Here is a 27,046-nt window from a genome sequence, read left to right as displayed (position 1 = left end):
GGCCTCAGCTGTTATGCCCAGTGGTTGGCAACTGTGTGAGACAGGATGCTGAACTAGATGGACGCTCACTGTTCTGATCCAGCAGGGCACCTCTGGTGTTCTTATGAAGACCTCAGCCCCTCTGCCCTGTTGTTGGCCCTCCAGATAAACTTGTTGGCCACTGTGTGAGGTGAGATGCTGGACTAGATACATCCCTAGTTTGATCCAGCAGAGCTCTTTGGTGTAGTGACAATTTGGTGTAGTGGTTAAGTGTGTGGACTCTTATCTGGGAGAACCGGGTTTGATTCCCCAGTCCTCCACTTGCACCTGCTGGAATGGCCTTGAGTTAGCCATAGCTCTGGGAGACGTTGTCCTTGAAAGGACAGCTGCTGTGAGAGCCCTCTCAGCCCCACCCACCTCACCGGGTGTGTGTTGTGGGGGGGGGGAGAAGATAAAGGAGATTGTAAGCCACTCTGAGTCTCTGATTCAGAGAGAAGGGCGGCATATAAATCTGCAATTCTTCTTCTCCTTCTCCTGTGATATTCTTATGAAGACCTTGGCCTCTCTGCCCTGTTGTTGGTTCTCCAGAGGAACTGGTTGACCACTTTGTGAGACAGGATGATGGACTAGATGGACCCTTCCTGTTCTGATCCAGTAGGGCTCTTCTGATGTTCTTATGAAGGCCTCAGCATCTCTGCCTTGTTGTTGGCCCTCCAGAAGAACTGGTTGGCCCCTGTGTGAGACAGGATGCTGGACTAGATGGACCCTCAACTGGTCTGATCCAGCAGGGCTCATCTGATGTTCCTATGAAGGCCTCAGCCTCTCTGCCCTGTTGTTGTCCCTCCAGAGGAACTGGTTTGCCCCTGTGTGAGGCAGGATGATGGACTAGATGGACGCTCACTGGTCTGATCCAGCAGGGCCCTTCTGATGTTCTTCTCAGGGGAAGGCCTTGGCCTCTCTGGCCTGTTATTGGCCCTCCAGAGGAACTCATTGGCAGGATGTTTTAACAGCTTCCCTTCTTGCTTCTCCAGCTAAATTTTGCATCATATGTTAATGGAAAATGGTCCATGTGAAAAACAGGCTGGGAGGGGTGATACATGTTATTGCTAAAACAGCATGAAATCAGAAGAAACACACCAATCTCTGTTGTAAAAATGGAAACAGATGGGGCTACAAATCCAGAGTCTTGCAAACTTCTCAGTCCTCCTCCCTCTCCCTTTCCCTTCTCTTGTGAGCAACTGTTCGCTCCTTTTTTTTTTCTCCTTTCCCAAGAGAGAAAACATGACTGTGCAGTTCACAATCCAGCTTCACACTTAGGAACATTTGCCAAGTCTCTGCAAGTGTGCAACACCCAGCTAGAAATTGTCGTTAAAAATGGCAAGTGGCAAACTGTAACTCTTAGAAGTTTGTGTCTGGTGGCATCTTTAAAACAAGCAAAGTTCAATTCTGGGTATAAGATTTTGGTGCTGGAGAAGACTCTTGAGAGTCCCTTGGACTGCAAGAAGATCCAATCAGTCAGTCCTAAGGGAAATCAACCCAGACTGTTCCCTGGAAGGTCAGATGCTGAAGCTGAAGCTCCAATACTTTGGCCACCAAATAAGAAGGGAACACTCCCTGGAGAAGACTTTTGAGAGTCCCTTGGACTGCAAGAAGATCCAGTCAGGCAGTCCTAAAGGAAATCAACCTTATCAAAGATTTCAGGTTTTCACGGCTGGTAACATCATTAGGGTTTGTAGAATCTTTCGGGATCAAGTGCCGTGTTCTACTGGAGAAAGTTTTCCTTCCTTCCTTCCTTCCTTCCTTCCTTCCTTCCTTCCTTCCTTCCTTCCTTCCTTCCTTCCTTCCTTCCTTCCTTCCTTCCTTCCTTCCTTCCTCCCTCCCTCCCTCCCTCCCTGCCTCCGACATTCATCTCTTGCAGCTCTCAAACATCTGATGTTTATTCTGTGTGGCTCTTCTGTAAAGCAAGTTTGGCCACTCCTGGTCATGCATCTCTTCTTCCCTTCCTCACCGCTAGGAGCAGATGGGAAAAATGAAATGAAGCGAGAAGATTTTGCAAACACACTTTACCTGCTCCAAAGCAGGCTTTACCATGAGGGGAAAAAAGAATGGTTTTGTTTTAGGTTTTTTCTCAGAAGCAAAGACAGAGTCACACAAACACCCTCTCCTCAAACAACACAGATAGTTGAACCGTGGTCTCTTACCATCCCCTTCGGCCTGTCTGTAAGGATTGTACTTGGGTTTGGGGGCCACTACCGGAGCAAACTTCTTGGGCGTCTGCTGAGTAGACACGGAGATGCTGGGAGTCCCGAAGGCGTGGGTGGTCTCCATCCGGGCAGTCACGTGACCGACTGGTTCGCTGGAGTTCTTGGGGGGCAGCCATGATGGGTGAGCCATCACGCAGGTCTATGAAGAGAGATCTGTAAAAGAGAGGGGGGTGTTGTCATGAAAGGATGCTGAGACACAGGAAAAACACAAACAGAGGAAGGAGAATACCGAGGTGGAAAGTCGCACAAAGGGAGGGAAGCTCCCCAAAAAGATTTCCTCTTCACGAAATGTATTTGTCTCAATGAAATTTCAAATTATGCCGTCCCAATATTTAGAAGGCCCAACCACACAACACACTCCACTTTTTTGGTGTGCATGTGAAATGTAAATATTTGAATAGATTAATTCAAAGGTCCCTGTCTTTTTTTGGGGGGGGGGGGGGCTCTAGGCACTTTTGGAATTTTGAGAGGACGTCGTGAGCGCCACCCCAAAATGGCTGCCGCAAGAGGTGAAATCGAACCCAAAATGGGTGCCTCGGGAAGGAGAACTGAGCAGAATACCTCCCTCCTCACACCTCTTGGGAACAAGGAGATCCTTTGAGGCAAAACACAGCCACATATTGACAAAGGAAAGCCAGGATGTCAACTGGTCCTTGTCATCCTTTCACTGAAATGAGGGAAGCCAGTTATAACCTTGCAACGGTTCTGGCCTGCTTTCTGAAAAGATCCGCAGGTACCAAGGGATGTTTGTTCCACGACTGGTGTTCATTCCCTCTGGCCCGAGAAGCCTTATGCTAATAAATCTGAACCCTCTTGTGTCAGCAGAGGGAAGAAGTCCACACAATCCAGCCCAGTGAATACACATTTGTGGTGTCTCCGCAAGAAGAGCTCATGGTTTCTTAGTGTTTTAACAATTTATTGATAACATACGGTTACAAATCTTAATTATAAATTTTCAGCACTAACCCATATGGTATTTCAATCCCCCCTCCCTCCAATGTTGACTTCCCCGAAGTTATAGATTTAAGTTCAATACTAAAAGTACTACTAACTGATCAAAGTTCAATATATATATATATATTTTTCCCTCATTAATGCTAAAAAATTGTCCAATGTCTTTTTTACATTCCCCTCTTTCTCCATATATCCTTTAAATTTCTTCCACTCCTTTTTTTGAATGTATCTAAAGCATAGTCTCTTAGCGTTCTAGTTAGTTTGTCCATCTCACTCCACGATAAAACTTTCATAGTCCAGTCCCATTTCTCTGGTATTTTTTCTTGTTTCCATAGCTGCGCATACAATGTCCTAGCAGCTGACAGCAAGTACCATATTAAAGTCCTGTCTTCCTTTGGAAATTTTTCTAATTGTAATCCAAGCAAGAACGTCTCTGCAGTTTTCTAGAGCTCATGGTTTCTTTAACTTCCTTGTCTTTTCCATTCTGAAGCAATGAGAGGGGGAAAACTATTGCAAACTGAGAAAGAGTATGTCTGATGCAGAGGACTGAGCCAAAACTTCATCTGTGTAGACTACTAATGAGAGACAGTGCGGTATAGTGATTAAAGTTACAGGAAACCCAAGTTTGAATCCCCATGGAAGCAGGGCTGCCAAACTCCCGCCCCTGAAGAGCCCCGTTGGTGCACGCCATCCCTGGTGTGATGACATCACCTGGAAGTAACATCATCCTGTTGGGGACGCTCTAGGACTCGTGCTGAAAACTCTATGGTACCATAGAATTTTACCACAAATCCCAGAGTGTTTCCAGTGTGACGCTCTAGTAATCGTAGTAAAACTCTATGGTGCCATAGAGCTTTACCGTGATTCCTAGAGCGTCCCCAACTTGATGATGTCACTTCTGGGTGACATCATCACGCCACACACACTTTGCACGTGCAAGGAACAAGTCCCCTGCCGCAACAGCAGAGAAACTTGGCAATCTTACATGGAAGCCCTTTGGGTGACCTTGGGCCATTTACACACTTTCAGTCTAGCCTACCTCACAAGGTTGTTGCGAGGATAAAATGGAGCAGAGGAGAATAAAGTTGGAGTCCGGTGGTGCCTTTTTTAGAAACAACAAACATTTTATTCAAACTGTAAGCTTTCATGTACTAAAAGCAGACTTCATCAGACTACAGTGTGGGATGGAATTAGCAGTCCCGCAAATATAGAATGGGCAATGAGTCAGTATGCAAAATAGTGAAAATGTTTTTAACAGATTAAAATGATAACAAGCTGGGGTCTAGTAAGTGTCAGCCTGAGTTCAACTGGGGGACAGGGCAGCAATAAACATGTCAGAATTGGAGATTGATATGACGTTAGGTTTCTTAATTATGAAAATAAATTTAGAGTCTGTATTAATGTTCCAGTGGTCTCCTCTAAAGCATAGGTTAAAATAACAACATTTTTTCTGTAGAACAAAGTTGGCATCTACTCTGGTCAAATACTAATACAAAAGATACATTAGAATATAGTGGAAGTATATTTCTCAAGTATACTTCTTAAACTAGCAACATCCTTTTCTAAGAGTAGTTTTGTCAGAGAGATTTCTACTCAGATATATTGCAGAAGAAGAAGAAGAAGAAGAAGAAGAGGAAGAAGATATTGGATTTATATCCTGCCCTCCACTCCAAAGAGTCTCAGAGTGGCTCACAATCTCCTTTATCTTCCTCCCCCACAACAGACACCCTGTGAGGTGGGTGGGGCTGGAGAGGGCTCTCACAGCAGCTGCCCTTTCAAGGACAACCTCTGCCAGAGCTCTGGCTGACCCAAGGCCATTGCAGCAGGTGCAAGTGGAGGAGTGGGGAATCAAACCCGGTTCTCCCAGATAAGAATCTGCACACTTAACCACTACACCAAACTGGCTCTCCACAGACATTATTCTGATAACACTATTTCAAATGAGAAATACATTAGAATACATTGGATGCACGGCTCAACTTGGTAGGAATGGGTTTAGCATAGATAAGAAACACAGTATCCCTGTTCAGTCCTGGGGAGGTGTTTGCTCCAAGTTTCGTAATAACAGCTTTGAGTCCCCATTGGGGGAAACGACGAGACAGAAATGAAATGAAAAATAAAGAAGGAAAACCAAAAGAATATAGTAAGGTACGTTCCTAAAATGTGCATCCTCCAAACAATTGGGAAACATTTGCCGAGGTTAATCTGGTGAAACGCAGAAAGATTGCGTAAATTATTGATTATATTCCATTCTTTAAAATCTGTGGGGAAAGTTCATCGATTTCAGTTGTGTGAACTCCAGACGTACATACAACACTTTTCCTTACAAAGATTACCGATGTTTTTTTCTTATATTATTCCTGCTATATGAATGCCCAGGATATAATATTCTGTGGAGAGGCAAAAAGAATCCAAAATGTATTTTGATAAAAAGTGTCTCTCAGAACAATGAGTAAGACACCATCAAAGAAATGACTCCAAGAATCATTTGGAGGAGGGTGAGGTTACTTCTAATTGGGACAGAAGAAGAAGAGAAGAATAGAGTTGGAAGGGGCCATGCAGACCATCTAGTCCAACCTGAAGAAGAATAATCATAGAATCATAGAGTTGGAAGGGGCCGTGCAGACCATCTAGTCCAACCTGAAGAAGAAGAATCATAGAATCATAGAGTTGGAAGGGACCATGCAGACCATCTAGTCCAACCTGAAGAAGAAGAATCATAGAATCATAGAGTTGGAAGGGACCATGCAGACCATCTAGTCCAACCTGAAGAAGAAGAATCATAGAGTTGGAAGGAGCCATGCTGACCATCTAGTCCAACCCGAAGAAGAAGAATCATAGAATCATAGAGTTGGAAGGGGCCATGCAGACCATCTAGTTCAACCTGAAGAAGAAGAATCATAGAATCATAGAGTTGGAAGGGACCATGCAGACCATCTAGTCCAACCTGAAGAAGAAGAATCATAGAATCATAGAGTTGGAAGGGACCATGCAGACCATCTAGTCCAACCTGAAGAAGAAGAATCATAGAATCATAGAGTTGGAAGGGACCATGCAGACCATCTAGTCCAACCTGAAGAAGAAGAATCATAGAATCATAGCATTGGAAGGGGCCATGCAGACCATCTAGTCCAACCTGAAGAAGAATAATCATAGAATCATAGAGTTGGAAGGGACCATGCAGACCATCTAGTCCAACCTGAAGAAGAAGAATCATAGAGTTGGAAGGAGCCATGCTGACCATCTAGTCCAACCCGAAGAAGAAGACGATGATGACAATGATATTGGATTTATACCCCACCCTTCGCTAGCCAAAGAAGTCTCAAAGCAGCTTCCAATCTCCTTTCCCTTCCCCTCCCCACAACAGACATCCTGTGAGGTAAGTGGGGCTGAGAGAGCTCTCACAGAACTGCTCTTGAGCAGAACAGCCTTGAGAGAACTTGTATTTAAAACTACAAACCTGGAAGCTCAGATAAAATATATACCACAAGTTAGGAAAGGCACAAACAGGTATCATAAAAAGCCTGCAAGGTTAACAAACAAAGTAATGGAAGCTGTAAAAGGTAAGAAGGACTCCTTTAAGTGGTAGAAAGCTAGTCCAAGTGAGATTAATAAAAGGGAACACAGGCTGTGGCAAATCAAATGCAAGACTGTGATCAGGCAGGCAAAAAGGAGCATATTGCAAAAAGCATAAAGACCAACAATAAAAATTTCTTCAAATATATTAGAAGTAGGAAACCAGCCAGGGAGGCAGTGGGGCCCTTGGATGACCAAGGGGTAAAAGAATTACTGAAGGAGGATAGGGAAATGGCTGAGAAGCTGAATGCATTTTTTGCCTCCGTTTTCACTGTAGAAGAATAGAAGTGTTTGCCCGCTCCAGAACCACTAATTTTGGAAGGGGTGTTGAAAGACCTGAGTCAGATTGAGGTGACAAGAGAGGAGGTCCTAAAACTGATACACGAATTAAAAACTAGTAAGTCACCAGGTCCGGATGGCATACATCCAAGAGTTCTGAAAGAACTCAAAGTTGAACTTGTGGATCTTCTGACAAAAATATGTAATCTTTCATTGATATCTCCCTCCGTTCCTGAGGACTAGAAAGTAGCAAATGTCACCCCCATCTTTAAAAAGGGTTCCAGAGGAGATCCGGGAAATTACAGGCCAGTCAGTCTGACTTCAATACCGGGAAAGTTGGTAGAAACCATTATTAAGGACAGAATGAGTAGGCACATTGATGAACACGGGTTATTGAGGATAACTCAGCTTGGGTTCTGTAAGGGAAGATCTTGCCTCACTAACCTGTTACATTTCTTGAGGGGGTGAACAAGCATGTGGACAAAGGAGACCCAATAGATGTTGTTTACCTTGACTTCCAGAAAGCTTTTGATAAAGTTCCTCATCAAAGGCTTCTTAGAAAGCTCGAGAGTCATAGAGTAAAAGGACAGGTCCTCTTGTGGATCAAAAACTGGCTAATTAATAGGAAGCAGAGAGTGAGTATAAATGGGCAGTCTTCGCAGTGGAGGACGGTAAGCAGTGGGGTGCCACAGGGCTTGGTACTGGGTCCCATGCTCTTTAACTTGTTCATAAATGATTTAGAGTTGGGAGTGAGCAGTGAAGTGGCCAAGTTTGCAGATGACACTAGATTTTTCAGGGTGGTGAGAACCAGAGAGGATTGTGAGGGGCTCCAAAGGGATCTGTTGAGGCTGGGTGAGTGGGCGTCAACGTGGCAGATGAGGTTTAATGTGGCCAAGTGCAAAGTAATGCACATTGGGGCCAAGAATTCCAGCTACAAATACAAGTTGATGGGGTGTGAACTGGCAGAGACTGACCAAGGGAGAGATCTTGGGGTCATGGTAGATAACTCATTGAAAATGTCAAGACAGTGTGCGATTGCAATAAAAAAGGCCAACGCCATGCTGGGAATTATTAGGAAGGGAATTGAAAACAAATCAGCCAGTATCATAATGCCCCTGTATAAATCGATGGTGCAGTCTCATTTGGAATACTGTGTGCAATTCTGGTCACCGCAAATTCAAAAAGGATATTATAGCATTGGAAAAAGTGCAGAAAAAGTGCATATATATAATTTTTTTGACCACTGTGTCACACAAAGTGTTGGACTGGATGGGCCATTGGCCTGATCCAACATTCTCTTATGTTCTTATGTGGCCAGTTTGGTATGAGAGCCGGTTTGGTGTAGTGGTTAAGTGCGTGGACTCTTATCTGGGAGAACCGGGTTTGATTCCCCACTCCTCCACTTGCACCTGCTGGAATGGCCTTGGGTTAGCTGTAGCTCTCGCAAGAGTTGTCCTTGAAAGGGCAGCTGCTGTGAGAGCCCTCTCAGCCCCACCCACCTCACAGGGTGTCTGTTGTGGGGGAGAAGCTAGAGGAGACTGTAAGCCACTCTGCGTCTTTGATTCCGGGAGAAGGGCGGGGTATAAATCTGTTCTCGACTAAGTTGATATTGAAAGACTAAAGATCATACAGTAGAATGCAATCATATAAGGTACACTTCAAAGGTATTCTTGAGGGAGGGGTACTATGCAGGGCAAATTAAGAACATAAGAGAAGCCATGTTGGATCAGGCCAATGGCCAATCCAGTCCAACACTCTGAGTCACATAAGAACATAAGAGAAGCCATGTTGGATCAGGCCAGTGGCCCCTCCAGACCAACACTGAGTCACATAAGAACATAAGAGAAGCCCTGTTGGATCAGGCCAGTGGCCCCTCCAGACCAACATTCTGAGTCACATAAGAACATAAGAGAAGCCCTGTTGGATCAGGCCAGTGGCCCCTCCAGACCAACACTCTGAGTCACATAAGAACATAAGAGAAGCCCTGTTGGATCAGGCCAGTGGCCCCTCCAGACCAACACTCTGAGTCACATAAGAACATAAGAGAAGGCCTGTTGGATCAGGCCAGTGGCCCATCCAGTCCAACACTCTGTGTCACACAGTGGCAAATTTTTTTTTGTGGCTAATAGCCACTGATGGACCTCTGCTCCATATTTTTATCTAAACCCCTCTTGAAGGTGGCTATGCTTGTGGCCGCCACCACCTCCTGTGGCAGTGAATTCCACACATTGATGTTACAACTTCATTCTCAGGCCCGCTTTGGCCTTGAGCGTCTCTAGCTCCAACCTCCCCCGGTGCCAGGCCTGAGAAGGCTTACATAAAACGTTCACATATTCCCATTTCAAAGCAATACTACATAACAAAGAAAAGGAGGTGGGTAAGGAGAGTTCGAGCTGGCAGCAATGGAACACAGTTTGGCTTTACCCAGGATGCTTCTCTCCTGAGCCAATGTTAGGTACAGGCTTGACCAGAGTTTTATACAGACTTGACACCTTCCAGCTCTACATTTCTATGCTAGGTAAAGGGAACCTCCGTCTTCAGAGGTACTCTGTCTCTTAAAACCACTCCTGTGCAGTGGGGATGTGCTACTGACTCCTTACGTCATCTGTAGGCATTCTAGGACATCTGGTTGGTCATGGACGGGAAGAAAAGGACATTCAACCCAATCTGGCAGAGATGCTATTTTGCTTCCCTGTCGCTATCCAATATCAACAGAGCAACGAGGCAGCCTCAAAAGGCCTTTCACCTCACCGGAACCGACTCTCTCGGCGGCCTGTCCTATCGGTCCCCTCCCCACATTTAACAATCCACAATCCGTGGCCGCGGAGAGCGACCTGAGCCGCAGGAAATCCCGACCGAATCAAAATCTCGTCTCAGACCGGCGAAGGCTGGGTGGAAATTCCTTCCCGCTCGCCGGAGAATATTCATGGATTGACGGCACAGCCGAACACAACTTAATAACAATCTATTAAGGCTCACGGCTGAGGCACCGACGGCAATATTACTGGTCTCAGCCCAAGCTCGTATCCTAGGCGTTTATTGAGAAAATGGATTTAAGCTGCCCCGTCGAAAAGCGAAGAGATCATGTTAGATAATCTGCGCTTGTAATTGAAGGTTCTTCTCAAAGGCGTTTCAACAAAGTGAAGGGACAGGAGAGCCAGTTTGGTGTAGTGGTGAAGTGCGCGGACTCTTATCTGGGAGAACTGGGTTTGATTCCCTGCTCCTCCACTTGCACCTGCTGGAGTGGCCTTGGGTCAGCCATAGCTCTCCGAGAGGTTGTCCTTGAAGGGGCAGGGGCTGGGAGAGTCCTCTCCAGCCGCACCCACCTCACAGGGTGTCTGTTGTGGGGGAAGAAGGTAATGGAGATTGTGAGCCGCTTCGAGAGAGCCAGTTTGGTGTAGTGGCTAAGTGTGCAGACTCTTATCTGGGAGAACCGGGTTTGATTCCCCACTCCTCCATTTGCACCTGCTGGAATGACCTTGGGTCAGTCACAGCTTTCAAGTCCAGGGCTGTTACACAGAGGCAGGCTGTGGCCAAACGACTTTTAAACAGCTCTTGCCTTAGTTTAATTCCTTTGTACCCCCATCTGTCTCCCCAGGGTGGATTCAAAGTGGCTTGCACCATTTGGTGCAGTGGTTAAGTGCTTTGATCTGGGAGGACCGGGTTTGATTCCCCACTCCTCCACTTGCACCTGCTGGAATGGCCTTGGGTCAGCCATGGCTCTGGCAGAGGTTGTCCTTGAAGGGGCAGGTGCTGGGAGAGCCCTCTCAGCCCCATCCACCTCACAGGGTGTCTGTTGTGGGGGAAGAAGGTAATGGAGATTGTGAGCCACTTCGAGAGAGCCAGTTTGGTGTAGTGGTTAAGTGTGCAGACTCTTATCTGGGAGAACCGGGTTTGATTCCCCACTCCTCCATTTGCACCTGCTGGAATGACCTTGGGTCACAGCTTTCAAGTCCAGGGTTGTTACACAGAGGCAGGCTGTGGCCAAACGACTTTTAAACAGCTCTTGCCTTAGTTTAATTTCTTTGTACCCCCACCTGTCTCCCCAGGGTGGATTCAAAGTGGCTTGCACCATTTGGTGCAGTGGTTAAGTGCTTTGATCTGGGAGGACCGGGTTTGATTCCCCACTCCTCCACTTGCACCTGCTGGAATGGCCTTGGGTCAGCCATAGCTCTGGCAGAGGTTGTCCTTGAAAGGGCAGCTGCTGTGAGAGCCCTCCCAGCCCCACCCACCTCACAGGGTGTTGTTATGGGGGAGGAAGGTAAAGGAAGAAGATGATCTTGGATTTATATCTTTGGGGGAAGAGGAGGAGGAGGAATTTCACTGGAACAGGTTTCCTCTGGAGATGGTGGGTTCTCCTTTTTTGGAGGTTTTCAAACAGGCAGCCATCTGACAGCAAGGACAATCCTGTGAGTTTAGGGGGAGGTATTTCTTGCCTTTTGTTTCTGTTCGTGGGGTTTTCTTGGCAAGGATACTGGAGTGCTTTGCCATTTCCTTCTGCAGTGGATCACATTGAGTCTGGGTCCTCAGCTGTGGCCTGTCCATCTTGGGTGGCCCCGCATGGCATAGCCCACAGCATCACTGAACCACGCAAGCCCTCTTGCCACGTCAAGACAGCAATCCATGAGGACGTTTGCTCCTCAGGAGGACAGCTAGGGCGAACCTGGGCAGTAGAATAAAAAGCAGAGACATCACCCCGCCAACAAAAGCCCGTATTCTTAAAGCCATGGTCTTCCCAGTAGTAATGTATGGCTGTGAGAGTTGGACCATAAGGAAGGTCGAGCGCAGAAGAATAGATGCTTTTGAGCTGTGGTGCTGGAGAAGACTCTTGAGAGTCCCTTGGACTGCAAGAAGATCCGATCAGTCAGTCCTAAGGGAAATCAACCCTGACTGTTCCCTGGAAGGTCAGATGCTGAAGCTGAAGCTCAAATCCTTTGGCCACCCAATGAGAAGGGAGCCCTCCCTGGAGAAGATCCTGATGCTGGGAAAGACAGAAGGCAAAAGAAGAAGGGGAAGGCAAAAGAGGAGGTGGCTGGACAGCGTTACTGAGGTAACAAACACGAATTTGAGCAGTCTTCAGAGGAGGGTAGAAGACAGGGGAGCCTGGTGTAACTTGGGCAGTAGAATAAAAAGTAGAGACATCAGCCTGCCAACAAAAGTCCGTATAGCCAAAGCGATGGGGTTCCCAGTAGTCATGTATGGCTGTGAGAGCTGGACCATAAGGAAGGCTGAGCGCAGAAGAACAGAGGCTTTTGAGCTGTGGTGCTGGAGAAGACTCCTGAGAAGAGTCCCTTGGACTGCAAGAATATTCAGTCAGTCCGTCCAAAGGGAAATCAACCCAGACTGTTCCCTGGAAGGTCAGATGCTGAAGCTGAAGCTCAAATACTTTGGCCACCCAATGAGAAGGGAGCCCTCACTGGAGAAGACTCTTGAGAGTCCCTTGGACTGCAAGAAGATCCAGTCAGTCAGTCCTAAGTAAAATGAACCCAGACTGTTCCTGGAAGGTCAGATGCTGAAGCTGAAGCTCAAATACTTTGGCCACCAAAGGAGAAGGGAGCCCTCACTGGAGAAGACCCTGATGCTGGGAAAGACAGAAGGCTAAAGAAGAAGGGGATGGCAAAAGAGGAGATGGCTGGACAGTGTTTCTGATGTAACAAACACAAATTTGAGCAGACTTTGATGGTGGATGACAGGAGGGCCTGGCATGACTTGGTCCATGGGGTCACAAAGAGTCTGACTCGACTGTGCGACCGAACAACAAAATTTCTTGCTTTGTGCAGGGGGTTGGACTAGATGACCTTGGGGGGAGGTACCTTCCAACTCTAGGATTCTAGGATTCTAAAGAGGAGGAAGAGGAGCAGGTCGGATTCATACCCCACCCTTCACTTGGAGTCTCAGAGTGGCTCACAATCTCCTTCCTTTCCTCTCCTCTCCCCACAACAAACAGCCTGTGAGGCAGGCGGGGCCGAGAGAGCTCTGAGCGAACTGCTCTTGAGAGAACAGCTCTGAAAGAACTTGTGACTGACTCAGGACCACACCGGACGGCTTCATGTGGTGAAGTCGGGAATCAAACCCAGCTCTCCAGATCATAGCCCTCCACTCTTAACCGTTGCAGCACATCTGGCTTTCTCTTAAGACACGGAAGATAACTGGTTCCACAGGATTGGTTTGGCATGCCTACCCTCCGTGCCCTGCTGGCATAGAGAGCAGAGAATCAGTTTCTATTTCATCCCAGGCTAAGCCCTGCGTTATATCCTGGAACTGAACAGTTCCATCCAGTTTGGTGTCGTGGTTAAGTGCGCGGACTCTTATCTGGGAGAACCAGGTTTGATTCTGCACTCCTCCACTTGCAGCTGCTGGAATGGCCTTGGGTCAGCCGTAGCTCTCGCAGAGGTTGTCCTTGAAAGGGCAGCTTCTGTCAGAGCTCTCTCAGCTTCACCTACCTCACAGGGTGTCTGTTGTGTGGTGGGTGGGGAAGGTAAAAGAGATTGTGCCTGCTCTGAGACTCTGAGATTCAGAGTAAAGAGCCAGGGATAAATCCAATATCTTCTTCCAGAGAGCCACTTTGGTGTAGTGGTTAAGTGCGCGGACTCTTCTCTGGGAGAACCGGATTTGATTCCCCACTCCTCCACTTACAGCTGCTGGAATGGCCTTGGGTCAGCCATAGCTCTGGCAGAGGTTGTCCTTGAAAGGGCAGCTGCTGGGAGAGCCGTCTCCAGCCCCACCCACCTCACAGGGTGTCTGTTGTGGGGGAGGAAGATAAAGGAGATTGTGAGCCGCTCTGAGCCTCTGTCCTTAAAAGGAGGAGCTTCTGGGAGAGCCCTCTCAGCCCCACCCACCTCACAGGGTGTCTGTTGTGGGGGAGGAAGATAAAGGAGATTGTGAGCCGCTCTGAGCCTCTGTCCTTAAAAGGAGGAGCTTCTGGGAGAGCCCTCTCAGCCCCACCCACCTCACAGGGTGTCTGTTGTGGGGGAGGAAGGGAAAGGAGATTGTGAGCTGCTCTGAGATTCAGAGCGAATGGCAGGGTATAAATCAAATAGAGAGAGCCAGTTTGGTGTAGTGGTGAAGTGTGCAGACTCTTATCTGGGAGAGGCGGTTTGATTCCCCACTCCTCCACTTGCAGCTGCCAGCATGGCCTTGGGTCAGCCAGAGCTCTGGCAGAGGTTGTCCTTGAAAGGGCAGCTGCTGTGAGAGCCCTCTCCAGCCCCACCCACCTCACAGGGTGTCTGTTGTGGGGGAGGAAGGGAAAGGAGATTGTGAACCGCTCTGAGACTCTGAGATTCAAAGTGGAGGGGGGGGAGTATAAACCCAATATATTCTTCATCTATCTAACAGCCCAGTGTATGTACAGAAGAAGACGACGACAACGACACTGGATTTATATCCCGCCCTCCACTCCGAATCTCAGAGCGGCTCACAATCTCCTTTCCCTTCCTCCCCCACAACAGACACCCTGTGAGGTAGATGAAGATATTGGATTTATATCCCGCCCTCCACTCCGAAGAGTCTCAGAGCGGCTCACAATCTCCTTTCCCTTCCTCCCCCACTATATCCCGCCCTCCACTCCGAAGAGTCTCAGAGTGGCTCACAATCTCCTTTCCCTTCCTCTGCCACAACAGACACCCTGTGAGGTGGGTGGGGCTGGAGAGGGCTCTCACAGCAGCTGCCCTTTCAAGGACATCTCTGCGAGAGCTGTGGCTGACCCAAGAGGCCATTCCAGCAGGTGCAAGTGGAGGAGTGGGGGATCAAACCCGGTTCTCCCAGATTAGAGTCCACCCACTTAACCACTACACCAAACTGGCTCTCTCACAACAGTTCGCAACAGGTTATTCCGTTTGGCCCTTGAGATCTCCTCCTTCTCCTCTTCTCGGCGCTCGCCGAAGGAAAAACCAGCAGGAAAGCTGAAAATCAGCGAGGAGATCGGGCAGCTGCAACGGCCCTCCCGGGTTCGCCCAGCATGGCGAATTTGCTGGCAGCCTCTCGCTCTCCGTATTTCTTTGGTTTTATCAGCATGCGCCTCTCATTAGGTCCTCCAGTTGCCTTTTGATGGTTCTGCTCAGCAGATGTGAGCGTATTTAGTTACAGATCTGTCTCGTTACGCCGTCTTTTGCTCCGACAGATGGCGGCTCTTTTTCTTCTTCGGAACGCAAGCCGGGTTCGCGTCAAGATAAAACGTTCCGGGAAGCCTTCCTGAAAGACACCACATGAAAAAGGAGCAAGGTGCAAGCAAAGGAGGGGCAGGCCGCCTCAGCTTGGGGGGGGGGGGTGGATCCTGGATTTGAGACAGATTTAGGCGCAATACAACAGAGGCGTCACCTCCTCGACAATGAACGCAACCCAGACCAACTCAGCTGCAGGAGAGCAACCTTACCAGAGGGCAGTCGCTTGCATTTTAGGATGGCCACAAGTTTCTCCGTTCGCTCCTGGATGTTACACGGAGTTGGAGACGGTGTCCATATCTGATCCATCTTCTCAGGGCAGGATCAACATGCAAGTCTGTGGGTGTGGGTGTGTCTGGGTAGGAGTATGCTTAGCACGGATGCTAAGAGCCCGCTGGTGTAGTGGTTAAAGAAGCAGACTCTTATCTGAGAGAACCGGGTTCGATTCCCCACTCCTCCACTTGCACCTTCTGACGTGACCTTGGGTCAGCCACAAGTTCTCTCAAGACTGTTCTGCTCAAGAGCAGTTCTCGGTCAAGAGCTCTCAAAGCCCCACCTACCTCACAGGGTGTCTGTTGTGGGGAGGGGAAGGGAAAGGAGATTGTGAGCTGCTCTGAGACTCTTCGGAGTGGAGCGCGGGATATAAATCCAATATCTTCATCTACCTCACAGGGTGTCTGTTGTGGGGGAGGAAGGGAAAGGAGATTGTGAGCTGCTCTGAGACTCTTCGGAGTGGAGCGCGGGATATAAATCCAATATCTTCATCTACCTCACAAGGTGTCTGTTGTGGGGGAGGAAGGGAAAGGAGATTGTGAGCCACTCTGAGACTCTTCGGAGTGGAGCGCGGGATATAAATCCAATATCTTCATCTACCTCACAGGGTGTCTGTTGTGGGAAAGGAAGGGAAAGGAGATTGTGAGCCACTCTGAGACTCTTCGGAGTGGAGCGCGGGATATAAATCCAATATCTTCATCTACCTCACGGGGTGTCTGTTGTGGGGGAGGAAGGGAAAGGAGATTGTGAGCCATTCTGAGATTCTTCGGAGTGGAGGGCGGGATATAAATCCAATATCTTCATCTACCTCACAGGGTGTCTGTTGGGGGGATATAAATCCAATATCTTCATCTACCTCACAGGGTGTCTGTTGTGGGGGAAGAAGGGAAAGGAGATTGTGAGCCACTCTGAGACTCTTCGGAGTGGAGGGCGGGATACAAATCCACTATCTTCATCTACCTCACGGGGTGTCTGTTGTGGGGGAAGAAGGGAAAGGAGATTGTGAGCCACTCTGAGACTCTTCGGAGTGGAGGGCGGGATATAAATCCAATATCTTCATCTACCTCACGGGGTGTCTGTTGTGGGGAGGGGAAGGGAAAGGAGATTGTGAGACGCTCTGAGACGCCTTTGGCTAGTGAAAGGCAGCGTATAAATCCAATATCCTCCTTTCTCCTCCTTCTTCTCCATCTAAGCTAAGTTAGTGAGAGTTATCTCACAGGGTGTTTTTTTAACCTCTGGCTCACATGTTTTTGTCCCAGTTCGGGAAAAATGGTACTTAGAGCAAGCTAATTTCTCCAGTAGCTCACAAAGTAGAATTTTTGCTCACTAGACTCCACAGTGTAGAGGGAGCATTGGTGCGTTCCCCTGCCATACACTAACGTTTGCCTTGAAGGGCCTTTCCCCAGGTTCTTTCAACAATGAAAGGAAAGTGTGTGTGTGTTGGGAGGGGGGGTAATCGATGTCTGGAACTTCTGGACCCAGGCACCTGATCTCAGGAATACACATCTCTAGAATGTGCCCCACAGTCTTCTTGATCTCTGTTTCAGCATCCGGTGAAGACAAATCTCTTTAGACATTCCCCTCGTCTATATTTGCTCGCCTCTGCCGTTCTGAGTTTGGATTTGTTGAATTTCTTGTTGCTGGGTTGTACATTTCTTTTGTCATTTTGGCTTGCACTCCAGTGAGAAGTTTGCGTGGACAGCTGCTTCGAGCAATTTTTATTTTTAAAATTGGAACAGAAGCCATTGCAATTTAAAAATAAAACCAACGGGGTGTGTGTGCAAGAAACAAACGTCGGGTGCTTGACATGGAATCTTCTCGTTATCCCTGGGCCAAAAGAAGCCCACTTAAAATCTACTAGGGACAGGGCCTTCTCTGTTATGGCCCCTTCATGGTGGAACCAGCTGCCGGAGGAGGTGAGGGCCCTGCGGGACCTTACTCAGTTCCGCAGGGCCTGTAAGACGACCCTCTTCCGGCTGGCTTACACCTAACTGGCATAGGAAACTAAGTGTAGTTCTATCAGATTCCTGTTATCCATACTGCCGCAATGCTTAAATGTTTTAAATGTTTTAAATGTCTTGAATACCTAATTTAAAATTTTATGTTTGATTTATCTGTTGTAAGCCGCCCTGAGCCACCTTGGTGGGAAGGGCGGGATATAAGTCATAAATAAATAAATAAAAATTAAAATAAAATCACCCAACACTTATTAACCTTCATGCCGATCCCACCATTAAAGGATCAACAGACTTTGCACCCCCAATGGAACGAGTGCACCTTCCCTCCCATAGGCCATATCTTGCAAGAATGAGAGTTGCCAACCTCCAGGTGCAGCCTGGAGATCTACAAGAAAGGCAAACATTCGAAAATCTATGTTGGATCGGGCCAGTGGCCCATCCAGTCCAACGCTCTGTGTCACTCAGTGGGCCAAACCCAGGAGCCATCAGGGGGTCCACCAGTGGGGCCAATACTCCAGAAGCCCTCCCACCATTGCCCCCCAAGCACCAAGAATACAGAGCATCACTGCCCAAGACACAAGAACATAAGAGAAGCCATGCTGGATCACGCCAATGCCCCATCTAGTCCAACACTCTGTGTCACATAAGAACATAAGAGAAGCCCTGCTGGATCAGGCTAATGGCCCATCCAGTCCAACACTCTGTGTCACATAAGAACAGAAGAGAAGCCATGTTGGATCAGGCCAGTGGCCCATCCAGTCCAACACTCTGTGTCACATAAGAACAGAAGAGAAGCCATGTTGGATCAGGCCAATGGCCCATCCAGTCCAACACTCTGTGTCACATAAGAACATAAGAGAAGCCCTGTTGGATCAGGCCAGTGGCCCATCCCGTCTAACACTCTGTGTCACATAAGAACATAAGAGAAGCCCTGTTGGATCAGGCCAATTGCCCATCCAGTCCAACACTCTGGGTCACATAAGAACATAAGAGAAGCCCTGTTGGATCAGGCCAATTGCCCATCCAGTCCAACACTCTGTGTCACATAAGAACATAAGATAAGCCCTGTTGGATCAGGCCAGTGGCCCATCCAGTCCAACACTCTGTGTCACATAAGATAAGCCCTGTTGGATCAGGCCAATGGCCCATCCAGTCCAACACTCTGTGTCACATAAAAACATAAGAGAAGCCATGTTGGATCAGGCCAGTGGCCCATCCCGTCCAACACTCTGTGTCACATAAGAACAGAAGAGAAGCCATGTTGGATCAGGCCAGTGGCCCATCCAGTCCAACACTCTGTGTCACATAAGAACATAAGAGAAGTCATGTTGGATCAGGCCAGTGGCCCATCCAGTCCAACACTCTGTGTCACATAAGAACACAAGATAAGCCCTGTTGGATCAGGCCAATGGCTCATCCAGTCCAACACTCTGTGTCACATAAGAACATAAGAGAAGCCATGTTGGATCAGGCCAGTGGCCCATCCAGTCCAACACTCTGTGTCACATAAGAACACAAGATAAGCCCTGTTGGATCAGGCCAATGGCCCATCCAGTCCAAACTCTGAGTTGCATAAGAACATAAGGGAAGCCATGTTGGATCAGGCCAATGCCCCATCCAGTCCAACACTCTGAGTCACATAAGAACATAAGAGAAGCCATGTTGGATCTGGATATAAATCTGATAGATAGATAGATTGACAGACAGACAGACAGATAAACAGACAGAGAGATAGACAGATGACAGACAGACAGACAGACATACAGACAGATAGACGGACGGATGGACAGACAGACAGATAGATATATCCCTCCCTCCCCCGACAGGCTCAGGGTGACTAACATTAATTAAAACATAAAATTACATTATTACAGTAAAATTACAATAAATTATTAAAACATCTCAAACATATACAATTTTAATCCCTAGATGGTGTAGTTATTACTACTTAATTAGCGCTGTTTGCAGTAATGTTATTGGACGTTATTGAGCAAATTGCGTTTCTATTTGGGTCAGATTAAGACATTAATGCTGTGGGGTGGTGAAATACTGGACGCCTCCGTTAGGTGTCAAAAGCCTGTTTAAACAGTTCTGTTTAAATGTTTAAATATATTTAAACACATATTAAATACAAGAAGCGACAGACTTCACATTTCTGGGATCCAAGATCGCTGCAGATGGCGACTGTAGCCATGAAATGAAAAGACGTCTGCTCCTTGGGAGGACAGCTATGGCGAACCTGGGCAGTAGAATAAAAAGTAGAGACATCACCCTGCCAACAAAAGTCCGTACAGTCAAAGTGATGGTATTCCCAGTAGTCATGTATGGCTGTGAGAGCTGGACCGTAAAGAAGGCCGAGCGCAGAAGCATACATGCTTTTGAGCTGTGGTGCTGGAGAAGATTCTTGAGAGTCGCTTGGACTGCAAGAAGATCCAGTCAGTCAGTCCTAAGGGAAATCAACCCAGACCGTTCCCTGGAAGGTCAGATGCTGAAGCTGAAGCTCAAATCCTTTGGCCACGCAATGAGAAGGGAGCACTCCCTGGAGAAGACCCTGAAGCTGGGAAAGACAGAAGGCAAAAGAAGAAGGGGACGACAAAAGAGGAGATGGCTGGACAGCGTTACTGATGCAACTAACGTGAATTTGAGCAGACTTCAGAGGATGGTGGAAGACAGGAGGGCCTGGCGTAACTTGGTCCAGGGGGTCGCAAAGAGTCTGACTCGACTGCGTGACTGACCAACAACACAAATACATATCTAAATACATTTAATTAGTTTTCCTGAACTGAAAATATTTTCACTTTCACTGAATTTCTCTGACACGCCAGCACTGGTGAAATGTTGAGGGATCCCGAGAGTTCCAGTTACGGATGTGTCAGTAAACGGCCCTGGTCTCCGTTAACGCCTCTTCCCCAAAGCGAGTTTCATATCCAAAATCTCAGTTTGATATTTCTGCCTTAAGTGAAAGTTCACACTCACAGCGCTGCCTGCGACCACTTCCCCAAGTCTGAGGAGTCTTGAAACCACAGTGGCTTTTTTCCCATCCAAGAAAAGCCTTCTCCACTAGGGTTTTGCTTTCTAACCTGCACTATCTCCTTCCTGAAACGTGCCTTTCACTTCTGTATCAGCTGGCCCTTCTAGAAACTGAATCTATTTGTTCCAGCTTCTCAGCATGGAAAATAGAGAGAAACAGAACAGGTCTAGGAATTGGTGCTCCCGTCATGCTTAAATGGTGTCATAAGAACATAAGAGGAGCCATGTTGGATCAGGCCAATGGTCCCTCCAGTCCAACACTCTGTGTCACATAAGAACATAACAGAAGCCATGTTGGACCAGGCCAATGGCCCATCCAGTCCAACACTCTGTGTCACATAAGAACATAAGAGAAACCATGATGGATCAGGCCAATGACCCATCCAATCCGACACTCTGAGTCACATAAGAACATAAGGGAAGCCATGTTGGATCAGGCCAATGCCCCATCCAGTCCAACACTCTGTGTCACATAAGAACATAAGAGAAGCCATGTTGGATCAGGCCAATGGTCCATCCAGTGCGACACTCTGTGTCACATAAGAACATAAGAGAAGCCATGATGGATCAGGCCAATGACCCATCCAATCCGACACTCTGAGTCACATAAGAACATAAGGGAAGCCATGTTGGATCAGGCCAATGCCCCATCCAGTCCAACACTCTGTGTCACATAAGAACATAAGAGAAGCCATGTTGGATCAGGCCAATGGTCCATCCAGTGCGACACTCTGTGTCACATAAGAACATAAGAGAAGCCATGTTGGATCAGACCAATGGCCCATCTGGTCCAACATTCTGTATCACATAAGAACATAAGAGAAGCCCTGTTGGATCAGGCCAATGGCCCCTCCAGTCCAACACTCTGTGTCACACAGTGGCCAAAAGAACAACAACACCAGGTGCCATCAGGAGGTCCATCAGTGGGGCCAGGACACTAGAAGTCTTCCCACTGTGCCCCCCCCCCAAAGCACCAAGAATTCAGAGCATCACTGGCACAAACAGAGAGTTCCAACAATACGCTGTGGCCAATAGCCACTGATGGACCTCTACTCCATACGTTTATCCAATATCCTCTTGAAGCTGGCTATGCTTGTAGCTGCCACCACCTCCTGCGGCAGTGAATTCCATGTGTTAAATCACCAACAATTTGCTCTGGCCATTAGTCTTGCTCTCCACCCATTTCTTTGTTTATAAGTGCTTCATTTTGTTTATTTTGCTTACTTATTACCCCACCTGGGGCTAGGTATTAGAGGTCAGCGGCAGCACAGACGCTGGCCAATTGGTCCTGTGCTTCAAAACTGCAGAATTGTTCTGAAACTCCCCCGTGGAAAGAAGGAGGTCCTTTTTGCACCGAACAGGAGCCAGAGTGCAGTGCTTGGTCGCTCTGAGGCGCTACGAAAACGTTACATCTCCCCGTTCAAACCCTTTTGATCATTTTGGCAGCCGGCCTGCTGAATAAAAGTTCTTCCCTGAACTCTTAATACTCAGAACTGGGCTCGGTGCCTTCAGAGAAAAAGGAGCTCTGTTCTTTCCTGATTTGCCACCTGAGGCCTTTGTTATATTAACCTCTTCTGCACAGAAGGGAAGGTTTGGGGCAGTGGGGGCGAGGTGATGATGCTCTCTTGGCTTGCCAGAATTAACTGCCAGCTAAAGGGAGACCAAGAGGCTACGAGGGAATGGACAGATTTCAAAGCCGAGACTTAAATCGAGGGCAGTTTGTGAAGTTAACAGCACAACTCCTGCGGGCTTTCAAAACTACAGAATTGTTCCGCACTCCCGGCTTTCAAAGGACCGCGAGCTTCTGAAGGCTCTCTCTGCAAAGGATTCTCAGTCGCTCCTAAGCCGCCACAAATCGTTTTGGGACGGGGGTGAAGAGAGAAAAATCGAACCCAACACCCAAACCACCTCTCCTAATCCGGACTTAAAAAGGAGCCCGCCTTCGCACTCCACCGGGGAAAGTATTTGCCACGCCAGACTACAGGATGACTTTGTTGTAGGAGGTTTATTTTAAAAGAAACGTTTTTCTTTCTTTTCTCCCCCCCTTTGTCTTCCCTCTGCTACTGCTTTGGGAGTAGAAAATGCAGGTGTTAATCATGCCATTCTCACCCCCCCCCCAGCTCCATAGATAGTGCTGGGCTCTTGGAAGGTGAGCGGACAGCAAGCCAAAGAACACATCGAAAGGTGAGGAGGAGGAAGAAGAATTGCCAGTCTGCCCCGCCCTTCACTTCTCCTAGCACCTTACAATCTCTTTCCGTTCCTCTCTCCGCAACAGACACCCTGTAAGATAGGTGAGGCTGACAGAGCTCTTTCCAGAACTTTCCAGAGAGCCAGTTTGGTGTACTGGTTAAGTGTGTGGACTCTTATCCGGGAGAACCAGGTTTGATTCCCCACTCCTCCTTTTACGGCTGCTGGAATGGCCTTGGGACAGCCATGGCTCTCACAGAGTTGTCCTTGGAAGGGCAGTTTCTGTCAGAGCTCTCTCAGTCCCACCTACCACACGGGGTGTCTGTTGTGGGGGGGAAAAGGTAAAGGAGATTGCAGGCCACTGTGAGACTCAGATTCCGAGTGGAGGGTTTTACCGACCTCGGAAGGATGGAAGGCTGAGTCAACCTTGAGCCGGCTACCTGAACCCAGCTTCCGCCAGGATTGAACTCAGGTTGTGAGCAGAGCTTGGATTGTGGTACTGCACCTTACCACTCTGTGCCACGGGGCTCCTAAAGGTAGTCCCCTGTGCAAGCACCAGTTGTTTCCAACTCTGGGGTGACACGGCATTACAACGTTTTCACAGCAGACTTTTTATGGGGTGGTTTGCCCGCCTTCCCCAGTCATCTACACTTTACTCCACAGCGAGCTGCGTACTCATTTCACCGACCTCGGAAGGATGGAAGGCTGAGTCAACCTTGAGCCGGCGACCTGAACCCAGCTTCTGCCGGGTTCGGACTCAGGTCGTGAGCAAAGAGCTCGGACTGCGGTACTGCAGCTTTACCACTCTGCGCCACGGGGTTGTATTCTACACTTTTGAGAGCCAGTTTGGTGTAGTGGTTAAGTGTGCGGACTCTTATCTGGGAGAACCAGGTTTGATTCCCCACTCCTCCACTTGCACCTGCTAGCATGGCCTTGGGTCAGCCATAGCCCTGGCAGAGGTTGTCATTGAAAGGGCAGCTGCTGTGAGAGCCCTCTCAGCCCCACCCACCTCACAGGGTGTCTGTTGTGGGGGAGAAAGGGAAAGGAGATTGTGAGCCCCTCTGAGACTCTTCAGAGTGGAGGGCAGGATATAAATCCAGTATCTTCATCTACCTCACAGGGTGTCTGTTGTGGGGAGGAAGGGAAAGGAGATTGCGAGCCCCTCTGAGACTCTTTGGAGTGGAGGGTGGGATATATATCCAATATCTTCATCTACCTCACAGGGTGTCTGTTATGGGGGAGAAAGGGAAAGGAGATTGTGAGCCGCTCTGAGACTCTTCGGAGTGGAGGGCGGGATATAAATCCAATATCTTCATCTACCTCACAAGGTGTCTGTTGTGGGGGAGGAAGGTAAAGGAGATTGTGAGCCGCTCTGAGAGTCTTCGGAGTGGAGGGCGGGATATAAATCCAATATCTTCTTCTTCTTTTACACCATTTGAAAACAAGCAGCACCAAACCTGGGAGTCTTTGAGGAAGGCTGCCCTTTGCGTGTCTGTTTTCTGGACTGTTTACGGCACTTTGTGCCCTTGCATGAGACAAACAGCGAATAATAATGAGGAGGAGGGGGAAACCCACAAATACACCCCAGATGGACACCCGTAGGAGAAACCAGCCAGCGGTCCTTCCGTGAAGATTCTTCAAAAAGAAGGAACTTCGGACACGAGCCAAAAAGAGCGTCTGCATCTTATTTGGGGGGTTTCGCGCTTACAGAACTCTGGTTCGTTTTAACGTGACATTTGGTGTTTATTTACTGTGATATGCAAAGAGGAGGGTTTGGGACACAAGAGCACAACGGAGAATGGAGGAACTGGATCGCAGTCTCCAACACCGTGTCATAGAGCCCACCTTTCCCGGTGGCCCAAGGCAGAGGGTCAGTTTGGTGTAGTGGTTAAGTGCGCAGACTCTAATCTGGGAGAACCGGGTTTGATTCCCCCACTCCTCCACATGAACCCGCTGGTGTGACCTTGAGTCAGTCATAAATTCTCTCAGAGCTCTCCCAGCCCCACCCACTTACCACCCGCCTCCTCTGGACCCGTTCCAGCTTGTCTATATTTTAAGAAGGATACAAACAAGCTGGAACAGGTGCAGAGGAGGGTGACGAAGATGGTGAGGGGTCTGGAGACCAAGTCCTATGAGGAAAGGCTGAAGGAAATGGGGATGTTTAGCCTGGAGAGGAGGCGGCTGAGAGGTGATAGGATCACCATCTTCAAGGACTTGAAGGACTGTCCTATAGAGGATGGGGTGGAATTGATCTCTGTGGCCCCAGGAGGTAGGGCCAGAACCGATGGGTTGAAATTAAATCAAAAGAGCTTCTGGCTTAACATTAGGAAGAACTTCCTGACCGTTCGAACGGTTCCTCGGTGGAACAGGCTTCCTCGGGAAGTGGTGGGCTCTCTTTCCTTGGAGGTTTTTCAGCAGAGGCTCTATGGCCATCTGATAGCAACGAGGACCCTGTGAATTTAGGGGGAAGTGTTTGTGAGTTTCCTGCATTGTGCAGGGGTTGGACTAGATGAGCCTGGAGGTCCCTTCCAACTCTTCTATGATTCTAACAGGCTTCCTCCTTGGGAGCTGGTGGGCTCTCCTTCCTTGGAGGTTTTTCAACAGAGGCTCGATGGCCATCTGATAGCAATGAAGATCCTGTGAATTTAGGGGGGAGGTGTTTGTGAGTTTCCTGCATTGTGCAGGGGGTTAGACTAGATGACCCTGGCGGTCCCTTCCAACTCTATGATTCTACGGTGACTGATGTGGGGAAGGAAAGAGAAAGGAGATTGTAAGCTGCTCTGAGACTTCTTTGGGTAGTGAAGGGCAAGGTGTAAATCCAAACTCATCATCTCCTCTTCTTTTACAGGAGGAGAACGGAATAGGACCACGCTTCATACCGAATAAGATCTCTCCTTTTTAGCAGTTCTGGCTGCATTTCGCAGGAGCTGAGAATCACACTCCGATTGGTCTCAAAGGGGAGGGAGGCTCTCGCTGCAAATGAATCCGGGAAGCAATTTTCAGCCTCGATTGTTCCTCGGCCACAGGGAGACTGTGACCCACTGATGTTCTCCCCACTTTGAGCTCAACAGCGGCTGCTTCGGTTTGAGCAAAGCCATGCAGAGCTGCTCAGAGTGGAAGCCGCTGCTTGCGCTGAACAGATGGACACGTTGCGCAAACCACAGGATCTGGACCGGGGTGGCCAAACTTGCTCAAGAGAGCCAGTTTGGTGTAGTGGTGAAGTGGGCGGACTCTCATCTGGGAGAACCGGGATCGATTCCCCACTCCTCCACTTGCACCTTGTACCATCAAGTTGCAGAAGATTTATGGAGACACCAAGGGGTTTTCAAGGCAAGAGACAAACAGAGGTGGCTTGCCATTGCCTGACTCTGGGCAGTGACCCTGCACTTCCCTGGGGGTCTCCCTTATAAGGGCTAACCAGGGCTGACCCTGCTGGGCTTCTGAGATCTGACAAGGAGGAGGGAGGGGAGAGAAGGAAGGAAGGAAGGAAGGAAGGAAGGAAGGAAGGAAGGAAGGAAGGAAGGAAGGAAGGAAGGAAGGAAGGAAGGAAGGAAGGAAGGAAGGAAGGAAGGAAGGAAGGAAGGAAGGGAGGGAGGGAGGGAGGGAGGGAGGGAGGAGGAAGGAAGGAAGGAAGGAAGGAAGGAAGGAAGGAAGGGAGGGAGGGAGGGAGGGAGGGAGGGAGGGAGGGAGGGAGGGAGGGAGGGAGGAAGGAAGGAAGGAAGGAAGGAAGGAAGGAAGGAAGGGAGAGAGAGAGGGAGGGAGGGAGGGAGGGAAGGAGGGAGGGAGGGAAGGAAGGAAGGAAGGAAGGAAGGAAGGAAGGAAGGAAGGAAGGAAGGAAGGAAGGAAGGAAGGAAGGAAGGAAGGAAGGAAGGAAGGGAGGGAGAGAGGGAGGATGGGAGGGAGGGAGGGAAGGAAGGAAGGAAGGAGGGAGGGAGAGGAAGGAGGGTGGGAGGAGGAAGGAATGAAGGATGGAGGGAGGGAAAAGGGGAGGGAAGGAAGGAACTAAGGAAGGAAGGAAGGAAGGAAGGAAGGAAAGGAGAGAGGGAGGATGAGAGGGAGGGAAGGAAGGAAGGAGGGAGGGAGGGAGGGAAGGAGGGAGGGAGGGAGGGAGGGAGGGAAGGAGGGAGGGAGGGAGGGAGGGAAGGAAGGAAGGAAGGAAGGAAGGAAGGAAGGAAGGAAGGGAGGAAGGAAGGAAGGAAGGAAGGGAGGGAGAGAGGGAGGATGGGAGGGAGGGAGGGAAGGAAGGAAGGAAGGAGGGAGGGAGAGGAAGGAGGGTGGGAGGGAGGAAGGAATGAAGGATGGAGGGAGGGAAAAGGGAGGGAAGGAAGGAACTAAGGAAGGAAGGAAGGAAGGAAGGAAGGAAGGAAGGGAAGGAAGGGAGGGAGGG

The 27,046-nt window shown here is 48.7% G+C and overlaps 1 protein-coding gene across 1 annotated transcript in view; it reads right to left on the bottom strand.

Annotated features, from left to right (window-relative positions):
• LOC132574388 (lipoma-preferred partner homolog) overlaps positions 1-27,046 on the bottom strand; it is a 159,829-nt gene that overhangs the window by 80,776 nt on the left and 52,007 nt on the right. The window contains exon 2 of the mRNA XM_060242751.1: positions 2,181-2,396. Coding sequence (XP_060098734.1) covers positions 2,181-2,373 — 193 coding nt within the window. The 5' untranslated portion in view covers positions 2,374-2,396. The remainder of the gene's footprint in view (positions 1-2,180; positions 2,397-27,046) is intronic.

Source organism: Heteronotia binoei, chromosome 6 (assembly GCF_032191835.1).
Source record: "Heteronotia binoei isolate CCM8104 ecotype False Entrance Well chromosome 6, APGP_CSIRO_Hbin_v1, whole genome shotgun sequence".
NCBI lineage: Eukaryota > Metazoa > Chordata > Lepidosauria > Squamata > Gekkonidae > Heteronotia > Heteronotia binoei.
The sequence above is the reverse complement of the archived record's forward strand: the minus strand, read 5'-3'. Positions and strand labels throughout refer to the sequence as shown.